Below are 11,106 nucleotides of genomic sequence, written 5' to 3' on the forward strand. Positions count from 1 at the left end.
GAGAAGAAATGGGGCATCTGCTCACACCTCCTGATTGTTTTCATGATCTCTTGTTTTTCAAGAACTGACCTGAATGTGTGAGTTTAGTTATTTGCAGGGTTTCATGACTTGTCATCAGACTAGGTGGGAACACTGAAAGAAACCCCAGTTTGGAGCACAGACAGGGGATCCACAGAAGCCCAACTCCTGGGACTCCCCTATTCCTGGGCAGGATTCACATTATGATCTCTTTGTCTTGATTGTAGGACATTGGTCTCAGGGACCTGAAACTGGTCAAAGAAACCGTGACTGAGGTCATCAGAGGGAGGCTCTCAGGTGTGCCAGGACTCAAGGTAAGAAGGGAGTTTGTCAAGTCCCTTATACAGATGGGGACCAGCTGACACCTAACTCTCCTGTCAGCTTTTGGGGGTGGGATCTGTTATCTAGGGGTGTATTCCATCCCCTGACCTCTTCTTTCCTCTATCTCAGTGAAATGAGCCTTTGCTTAAGGCAGGTGCACTCAGGTCATAGGAGGAAGGAGAGCCACCAAGTCAGGGGTGGAAGGTGCCTCATCCCAGACTTACGGAGCATATTTAATTGGGATACTTTTTGCAGTTGCCCTTGAATAGTTGTTGCAAGATGAAGGGACCTTGACTGTCTTTTGTTCTATTTTAGAGAAATGGGCAGTTTTCCCAGGAGTTTACCTCAGGCCAGCAGATAGGGCTGGAGCCCAGGGTCTGAGAGGAGACAAGTGAGAACCCAGAGTGAGCACAGAGAGAAACATACATACACTGTAGAGTCAGGCAACTCTTCACAGTGCAGTTTAGTCTCCTGTCTGGAATGGGCATCCAGTACTGGCCTTGCAGTTTATGACTGCGGAATGCCTCATTGTCCGTCACAGGAGCTAGGTGAAGTTCTTGGTTTGATATGGTTTCCTCAGGTAAGACATGAGAGGAAGACCAGGCAGGGTCTCGAGTGTAGGTGAGGCACACACTGTGAATGTGTCACATGTACCCCAAAGGCAGCAGACCCAGTTTTCGTAGCCCCATACAGGCTTCTGGATACTCCAAAGCCTCTGCTCTGGCCCAGTTGCACTCTGAGGAAAGTTGTTACTACTGGCCTCAGTCTCTCAAGAGATACAGAGCTGACAGGGAGATTCCTTGTGGCTTTAGAGCACCACACAAGAAAAAGCCTGCTGTGGGCCAGTGTTTGTGAACATTTCTAAAGGAGTGATTGGCAACAATGAATACTTCCACTCTCCTCTTCTTTCCCTAGGTCTCCTGGTCTACGCCATTGCGCTACTGCCTGGTGTTCAAGACTAGAGTCATCATGCCCAGACCTCGGAAGCGTAGGCGATGCATGACTGAGGAAAATCCTGAGGCCCAAAGTGAGACAGAGGGCCTAACAAGTGCTCCAGTTTCAATAGGGGAAGAAGATTCCTCATCCTCTTCTACTTGTTCCTCCTCTTTCCCGTCTTCCTTTTCTTCTTCCTCTTCTTCCTCTGCTGTAACATCAGGCACCTCAGGGGAGGGCCTTGCTGCTTCCAGAGAACCAGTTCCTTCTCATAGCACCCCAGGAGCTTGCTCCTCCAGCACTGTCATGACTTCCTCTCCATGTAATCAGCTCAGTGCAGTGTCTGAAAGTGAGGAGAGTTCAGGCTCCTCAGAGGCCCTGCCATGTGATAATTCATTGCCTAAAGGTGAGCTAGATGTAAAAGTAGATGAGCTGGTAAAATATCTGCTCTTTAAGTATCTAATGAAGGAGCCGGTCACCAAGGCAGAAATGCTGAGTAATATCATTAAAGACTATCAGGACCACTTCCCTGTGATATTTAGAGAAGCCTCAGAGTGCATGCAGTTAGTCTTTGGCATTGACATGAAGGAAGTAGAGCCTGATGGCCACACCTATAGTCTTGTCATAGCCCTAGAGCTCACCTATGACGGGATGATGACTAATGCCCAGGGCATACCAAAGACAGGCCTCCTGATAATGATACTGGGTATAATATTCATGGAAGGCAACTGTATCAGTGAGGCTATGATATGGGATGTGTTGAATAATATAGGTTTGTATGCTGGAGATGAACACTTTATGTATGGAGAACCCAGGAAACTCATCACTGATGATTTTGTTCAGGAAGGGTACCTGGAATACAGGCAGGTGCCTGACAGCGATCCTCCTTCTTATGAGTTCCTTTGGGGCCCAAGAGCCCATGCTGAAACCACCAAGATGAAAATATTGAGGTTTTTGACCAACATCAATGGAAGTGATCCCACACAATACCCAGTGTTGTATGAAGAGGCTTTGAGAGAAGAAGAAGAGAGGACCTAGTCTAGACTAGCCTGGGTACATGATACTACTACTCTGACCAGCAAAAATTCTAGTGCACTTACAGTTTCCAGCTCAGATAAGGTCAGGTAGAATCAGCGATCTAAGCAGTGGACCCTCATTCTAAAGGTGTTGGGAGGAGAGTGTGAACCATCCCACGCTTAATGTTCTATTTGGGTGACTCAGATTTTTCTTCTCTTAGTATTCTAAAATGTTGCTACATTTACTAGAAGGGTCATTAGGCTGAAATGTAAGCTTCCAGTTTGTATTAGTCATGTACTCACTGCTGTTTATCCATTTTGAAAAAGCATTGCTATTTTGTAAAACATGTTTGGATGTTTTCCATCTGATCCGTAATCTCTCACAGGACACCATTGTGTTGGAGTTGTTATTTCCTGAGTTATGGGAGAAACCTTGAAGAACAGAATAAAATTGTTAAAAATAAAATAAAAAGAACAATTAATTGTCACCTTATGATCTTTAGTATCTTATTATGGTTAATTAAATTCTAACCTAAAGAATGGACTTCCATTCTCCAAACTTTCATTAAGCATATGACCTTTGCAAGGGTACAAAGATTAGCAGTGTGTCATAGGTGGATCAGATCCATGCTTTCCTATAGATGGGGTGAAAATGAGATGTCCTCTCAGACCACAAGCACTAGTACAGGAGGAGGGGTGCAGAGGGGTCTTCTGGGGTGAGCAGAACCCCAGTTTTTGTTGCTGTAAAGCAAGACAGCTTGGAAGTCTGGGCTGTTTATTTAATGAAACTGCCAAGTAGTGAAAGCCAGGCCCTTGGGAGTTGTGACTGTCTTTACGCTGAGAGGAAGAAAAACTGATTTCAGCATTGTCTTTTAGAAGTGGATACTGCAGGGGAAATCAGACTGGAAGTTTTTAAGTGGTAGAACTTTAGAATAGCAAACACAGTCATTTCAAACCACAAAGCCAAAATATGCAGAGATGAGAGTTATGGCTGAGGACATCATGAGAACTGCATGGTTTGCTACAGCTCCCCCCAATGCTCACAATGAATTCCTGACACATAAGGAAGAATTGTGCAAGAGGCCTAGAACTCCTGGCCAGGACCTCTTCAGTCCACCTGGTCAGAAGAGCCAGATCCCACTATTGAGATAACATTTTAATTCAATTCTCCCCAGTACAGTTTTGCTAACTGTAAGAAGACATTGATTTTGTAAAGCTGGTAAATGATTTAGCATAGTAATTAAGGAGAAAATGATTCTAGGGAGGGAAGCTTTTTTATGATGTAGACTAATCCCACCCAAATTTTCACATGAGTGATGATTCAGTTAATTTTATTCATGAAATTTCACCTGGTTATGTGCCTGGTTAGGTATTCCCTATCTTGCTGACCTGCACATTCTCTAGATGATCTGGAGAACTGTAACACTGGGGGAGAAACCATAACCAAAATATATGATATGAAAAGAACATTTTTCAATAAAAATAAATAATTTTAACAACTAAAGGAACTAACAGCCACCCGCCTGTCACACAAGGCAGTGTACCAGAGGCAAGGAGGACACAGGTTCCAGGCTTTACCACACTCACTTCCCAGGTGATGGTCCCTAAGCACCGAGCATTATGAACTTTCCCTCCCTGTCTAAGTGAAGATGCTGGGAGGAGTACAGGCAGTTCTCTTGCTTCTGGCCCCATTGTTAACCTGACTTTTTTTTTTAAATGAGAACGTAAAAGGGTATTTTTAAACTTGTCTCATGCAGTGCAAAGCATCTATAAATATATATTAGGGACCTTAAGTTTCATACCTTGATTCCCTTTAACTGGGTAAATGGTTTTAATCTGAAAATCACTGGTTATTTTTTCTACAAAAATTCACTAAACATGAACTATGCAAGATACTTGGAGGCACCAGAAATACTGTAGTTAACAACATAAATAAAAGCACTACCCTCACAGAGCTTTAATGTTCCCTGTATATGATTGGTTTAATAGCAGTTGAGCAGTGAAGGTAGAAAGGGATGGCACTGTGAGAGAAGGTGGAATGGTTAACTTACTGAGAGAGGTATTTTCTATGCAGATTACTAGACCCTTTGAGTCTTGAGGGCAGGAGTTTTGGCTCTATGTAATATGTATTTATTGTTGCAAAAGTTCTTCAGCTCCAGGCACTCATACCAAAAGAAGATGCAAGTAAGAAGTACACACACATTGGGCTTGTCTGGGGATATTATTAATTCGTTATCCTTGTTTCCTTTTCTTGGTTTAACAGTTAGCTTTTAAGAGTCAGCATTTGTGTACAGACCCTTAACTTGTAAGACCTTTCTTGTCATCACTAGTGTGATTTCCAGCAGGAAGGTAGATTATTGAACTGTCATAGTTGTGGCCCCTGAAAGCCACACCCTTAACTTGAAAATATTTAGAAAAAAAGTGCCTGTATTGGACAGTTACAGTTCATTGTCATTTCCTAATTATATAGTGTATAATTATATATATTACATAAATGTAACTAATATTATATTTAGTCTTATAATTAATCTACAGATATAGAACTATGTCTTAAAATTCCATGTACCCACTATTCTATTTATCTAAGGAACTTGAACATTCATAGATTTTGGTACCTGTGAAAGTTCCTGAAATTAATCTCCCATGAATATGAAGTTGTGATGGCTTAATTTTTTATTGACAACTTAATTGGATTGAAAGATACCTAGAATGTCAGTAAAATACATCCTTATGAGTGTTTGTGATGGCATTTTCAGAGATGATTAAACCATGAAGTCTCTGACCTAATCAATTATCTGATACATTGATGGCTTTAAATTGTGAATAGACTGTTGATAGGTGATACATGGTTTTCTCACGTTTGAGATTATAATATATACTTCTCCCCAAGGTTGTCTCACTGGAGAAACAAATTACTCTTAAGTGTAGACCACATGCCCTGCATTAGATGGCCACCAAAAAACAAACTCAGTGACATTTTTGGCTGCTCTTTGTCTCATCATGCCACACCATAGCTTTTTCTTCTTTTTTTTTCTTTTTCTTTTTTTAAAATTTTTATTTTAATTTAATATTTATTAATTGCACTTTATTCACTTTGTATCCCCCCATAAACTCCTCCCTCCACCCCTCCCCAGTCTCACCCTCTCTCCCCCTTCTCCATGTATGCCCCTCCCCAAGTCCACTGATAGGGGAGGTCTTCCTCTCCTTTCTTCTGATCCTAGCAATAGAACCAAAAAATCTGAACACAGGGGTCTTTTCTGAGACTGATACTCCAACCAAGGACTGTTGATGGAGATAACCTAGAACCCGTGCACAAACATAGCTCATGACAGTTCAGTGTCTAAGTGGGCTCCATAGTAATGGGAACAGGGACTGTCTCTGACATGAACTGATTGGCCTGCTCTTTAATCACCTCACCCTGAAAGGGGAGCAGCCTTACCAGGCCACAGATGAAGACTATGCAGCCACTTCTTTTTCTTTTTTAAAAAATTTTAGCTTCTTTTATTTTTTGTTTTCTCTGTGCTCTTCCTCCTTCTCTCCGCTACTCTAACCCTACAGGTCCTCTATGTCTATATTATAGTTTCTGGCTTAGTGTTTTTATGGGATTCCTAAGTTCGCATGTCTCTATGTTCTGGACACTTCTTTCAGTTTCCTAGCCATCATGAAATGAGAACCCTCCTCTGCCATGTATTCTCCTGCCATGATGTCCTGCCTGGCTGCTGGCCTATACCCAGAAGCCAAACAGTCATAACAGTCTATATCAGTTTATAACCCTGGAGCTAAACCTCTGAAAAGTGAGTCAAAATCAATGTTTCTTCTTTTTAAATTGTTGATACACAGTAGTCTCAATTATAAAAAGTTGAATAGTCAAGTTATCACTGTGTATCTTTTCTGTTTTCCCAGCATGGCACATGATTCCTTTAGCTGAAGTCGATTATGTAATTTTAATTAAAATCTTTTAAATATTTATATCATAATTAGTTTTAAAAGTATAAGAAGTGGCTCCTACATGAGTTCATTAATAGTGAAAAAAACTATTGGGATTTTGCTATCATACTACATTTACATTTCAAATGATGAATGTCATTTAAATCTCTAGAATACATGGACTCACCTAGTCACTGTGGCTAACCAATTGGAACTGAGTATAATAAAGCACATGAAAACCATGTTTTTCTTGGTCCTTGATCCCTTGTTTTCATCCATATTTCTCATGCATTGTACAAATTTCACCATGATTTCTTTTTTGCACAAACAAATCACGAGGACTTTGCACATGCCAAACTAGTAAGCATTCCACAAAGAGGTCCATGTGTAAGCCACATTGTTATTATTTTTTTTTAACTATAGGCAGTTTTCTTTTAAAGATATTTATATGCTAAGGGAATTATACCTACTCATAGAATTACAATCCCTGGTGTTGTATTTTAGATGGAGCCCCAGAATTCTATCTAGTATGACTTTTTGTGAGCCTAAAGGATTTGTTTTAACATCTCTTTCAAAATGTACATTTATATTCCTTATAATATATGCACGCTAATGATTTAATTCATTGAATATTTTGATTTAAAAATATTTTACTCTTATTTTGAATGTATTTTCAGAGTGTAGAGTTTAGACTGAAAATTTTTATATTGGTCTTATCAATTTAAAAATAGTATCCCACTCTGTTTATTTTCATCATTTTAATTTGAACTATCAACATAGCAATTATGTGGATTAGAGGAATTCATTGTGATATTTCCATATATATATACATCTTGTAATGATTGTGTTCTTCCTCCCTTCTTTGACCCATCTCCACAGTGTTCTTTTTAATAGTTAGCAAGGCCTCTTTTTTAGAGGGCTTTTAACCCACAGTTTTCTAATATTTGATCCAAGGGAACTTTCTCTTTAGGTACATTTACAATTTTCTCATTATTATATGTTTTGAGTAATTTAATTTTCACAGACTTTGGCTTACTTTTTCATTCAAAATATTTTATTTTATTATTTTATGTGTATGAGTGATTTACCTGTATGCATGTCTACATACCATGTACATGCAGTGACTATGGGAACAGAAGAGGATGTAGCAACCCCTGAAACTGGACTCAGAGATTGTGTGAATGAATACATGTTAGGCTTGGATCAACCAGTGCTATTGGCCACTGAGCCAACCCCATCTCTTCAGTTTCTTTTTATTATTATTATTTTGTTATCTTTGAAATTGTCTTGCTTTGTTTTGTGGGTATCTATTTTTCCTCAAAATTGAAGATCTTTAATTCAATATTTTTTTTTCAAAATCTTTCTATATTCCTTTTTTTTTTTTTTTTCAAAATCTTCAAAGATATTTACATTATGCCACTTACATTTGCCTCACATCTCACTCTGGTTCTATTCATGTTTGTCAGTGTTTCTTTTTCTCTGTAAATGTTTAATTATAGAAAGTTTTATTGCTCTTTTCTCATTCATTAATACATAGATGATACATTAATCTAAGTAAGTATGATTTTTACAATGCAAGCATTTCAACTTTAAAATATTACAATTTTAAAGTTTTATAGAATTTTAACAATAATGTCCTCATTGAATGTTTTTAAATTTATTTTTTAAAATAAATTACACTTTATTCACTTTGCATTCCAGCTGTAACCAACCCCTCCTTGATCCCCACTGAATATGTTTAAGCTATATGTGTTGTTATTTTTGAACTGATAGAATACAGTTCTACATAGTAAGTTTTTTATTTAAAATTTTTATATATAATATATTTTGATCATATCTTTTCCCTACATCAGTTTCTCCCAAATTCTCCCTACTTTCCTACTCACATAACTTTATGTTCTGTTCTCTCTCTTTGTCTTAAAACAAAACAAAACAAAACAAAAGAATCAAAATGAAAAGTCACCACAAATTCCAAACAAAGCAAGTGTACACACAAAAATAGATAAATAAACATAAATAAATGGGTGAATTCTTGAGTGTGTGTGTTGTCCTATTACTTCTGGGCATGAGGTCTGCCCTGGAATGTGGTTAATATATCCACTGAGAGTTCCCTGAAGAAAACTCATATTTTTCCTTTGAAAGCAGTTATCAATTGGAGGTAATGTTTTTCATAAGGAGTAGAAGCCTGTGTCCACTTACCCTTTTTAGTACTGGCACCCTGTCTGGCATTAACTTGTAAAGTTCTTGTGCATGCTGCCAACAGTCACTCTGAGTTCATGTGTGCACCATCCTTGTTGTGTCTGGAAGACACAGTTTACTTGGAGTTATCTACCACCTCTGGCTTTTACAAACTTTGTGCCTCCTCTTCTGAATAGATCTCTGAACCTTAAGATGTCGGTATACTAAATATTTCTAACAATGTTCCTACCAATGCCCATTTCTACCAATGTTATCATGTTTCATTTCTAAATCAGTTTTAATTTCTTTTTCTCCTCATTATCATGCTCCCTGCTTCTTTGAATGTCTGATAATTTGCCATTCGATGTCAAAAATTATAAATTCAGCTTGATTATGCTTCTATAAATAAATAATATTCCTGAGCTTCATATGAGGTACAGTTAAATTACTTGGAAGTAGGGTGATATTAGCTTTTGTTTTTTAAATTTTATTTTATTTTATTTTTATTAATTACAGTTTTCTTCTGCTATGCCCCTCCCCCAGTCCAATGATAGGGGACATCTTCCTCCCCTTCCATCTGACCCTAGTCTATCAGATCTTATCAGGACTGGCTTCTGTGTCTTCTTCTGTGGACTGGTAAGGCAGCTCTCCCCTCAGGTGAAGGTGATCAAAGAGCTAGCCACTGAGTTCATGTCAGAGACAGTCCATGTTCTTATTATTGGGGAACCCTCTTGGACACAGAGCTGCCATGGGCTACTTCTGTGCAGGGGTTCTAAGTTATCTCCATGCATGGTCCTTGTTTGGAATATCAATCTCAGAAAAGATCCCTGTGCCCAGATTTTTTGGTTCTGTTGCTCTCCTTGTGGAGCTCCTGTTCCCTTCCAGGTCAGCATTTAGTGTATTGATAATATTTCCTTCTAAAGCAAAAACCATTCTACATATTAATTTATTTTTAATTTTTAAAATTAAAATATAATTACATCGTTTTTCTTTTCCCTTTTCTTCCTCTCACACCTTCTATGTCCTCCATCCTCTCTCTCTTTGTAGCCTGTTTTCCTTATTATTACTACACAGATATGCATACATTTATAAATACAACTTCCTGAGTTTGTTTAGTGTTTCTTGTGTGTGTATGATTTCAGGGTTGACCAGTTGGTGTTGGATAACCAGCTATCAGATTCAGCCCTGTGGAAGAATATTTCTCTTGGTCTCAGCATTCTTTAGTTGCCGATAGGTTTTTTTTTCTTTTTTTATTTTAATTTTAATTTTTTCACGATTTATTCATTGTATATCTTGATTGAAGCTCTCTGCCTCAACTCCTCCCAGTCCCCCCTCCCTCTCTCTTCCCCCTATCCCCTTCCGCTAGTACACCAAAAAGGGGAGTTCTCCTCCTCTGCCATCTGCCCATAGATATCAAGTGTCATCAGGACTGCCTGGAATCTCTTCCTCTGGCCTGGGGAGACCACACTCGCCAGGGGCAAGTGATCAAAGAGCAGGCAGAGGCTGCCCCTGCTCCCCTTACTCAGAATCCACATGGAGACTTAGTAGCCTATGGGCGACATCTGAGCATAAAGTCTAAGTCCTAGCGATGCATGGTCCCCCGTTGGTGCATCAGTCTCTGCAAGAACCCATGGGTTCAGAGTTTTTAGCTTTGTTGGTCTCCTTGTGGCTGGAGAGATGGCTCAGGCATTAAAGGCTAGGCTCACAGCCTTTTCGTGTAGGGCTGAGGGCCTGTGAGATTTCTCCCTTTCTTGTTAGCATATATATGGTGTGTGTGTGTGTGTGTGTGTGTGTGTGTCTGTGTCTGTGGTGTGTGTGTGTGTGTGTGTCTGTGGTGTGTGTGTGTGTGCATGTGTGTGCGTGTTGCCCATGGTCAGGTCTTGTTTTCAGAGCCATAGTGTTTAAGTAACATGCATATAGCATCCTCATCATTTTTTCTTTTTTTTTTTCCTTTCTGGATACAAGGGAGCCCAATATATTTTTGTGGAATACACATACATATTATATGTATATATGTATAAATGTATATATGTATGTATATATGTATGTATGCATGTATATATATGTATGCATGTATATATGTATACATGTACGTATGTATATATGTATATATGCGTGTATGCATATATGCATATATGTATATATGCATGTGTGCATATATGCATGCATATATGTATATATGCATGTATATATGTATATGTGTATATGTCTATATAAGTATATATGCATGTATAAGTGTATATGTATATATATGTATATGTGTATATATGAATATGTGTATATATGTATATATACATATATATATATATATATATATGTCAGATATACATGTTTCTCAATGGAGGAATGGGTACAGAAATTGTGGTATATTTACTGGAATACTACTCAGCACTTAAAAACAAGGAAATCATGAAATTTGCAGGCAAATGGTGGGATCTAGAAAAGATCATCTTGAGTGAGGTATCCCAGAAGCAGAAAGACACACATGGTATATGCTCACTTATTTTTTTATTTTCTACTTTTATTATTATTTACGTTTTATTAACTCTGTATCCCAATGTATCCTGCTCCCTCATTCCCTCCGAATCCTACTCTCTCTCTTTCCATCATCTCCTCCCTGCCCCTTTTCAAGTCCACTAATAGGGGAGGACCTCCTCCCCTTTCATCTGACCCTGTTTTATTAGGTATCTTCAGGACTGGCTGCAAAGTCCTC

At 38.6% G+C, this 11,106-nt stretch overlaps 1 protein-coding gene across 1 annotated transcript; it reads left to right on the top strand.

Annotated features, from left to right (window-relative positions):
• Positions 1 to 1,308: 1,308 nt before the first annotated feature.
• Positions 1,309 to 2,310, top strand: LOC129678090 (melanoma-associated antigen 10-like). The gene has a single exon (XM_055608770.1). It carries the CDS (start codon positions 1,309 to 1,311, stop codon positions 2,308 to 2,310), a length of 1,002 nt encoding a protein of 333 aa, XP_055464745.1.
• Positions 2,311 to 11,106: the final 8,796 nt, after the last annotated feature.

Source organism: Psammomys obesus, unplaced genomic scaffold, assembly GCF_907164565.1.
Source record: "Psammomys obesus unplaced genomic scaffold, mPsaObe1.curated_primary_1811, whole genome shotgun sequence".
Classification (NCBI taxonomy): Eukaryota; Metazoa; Chordata; class Mammalia; order Rodentia; family Muridae; genus Psammomys; species Psammomys obesus.

Coding starts and splice junctions, on each gene's coding strand:
- LOC129678090 (XM_055608770.1), top strand. CDS start 1,309: ATGCCCAGACCTCGGAAGCGTAGGCGATGCATGACTGAGGAAAATCCT.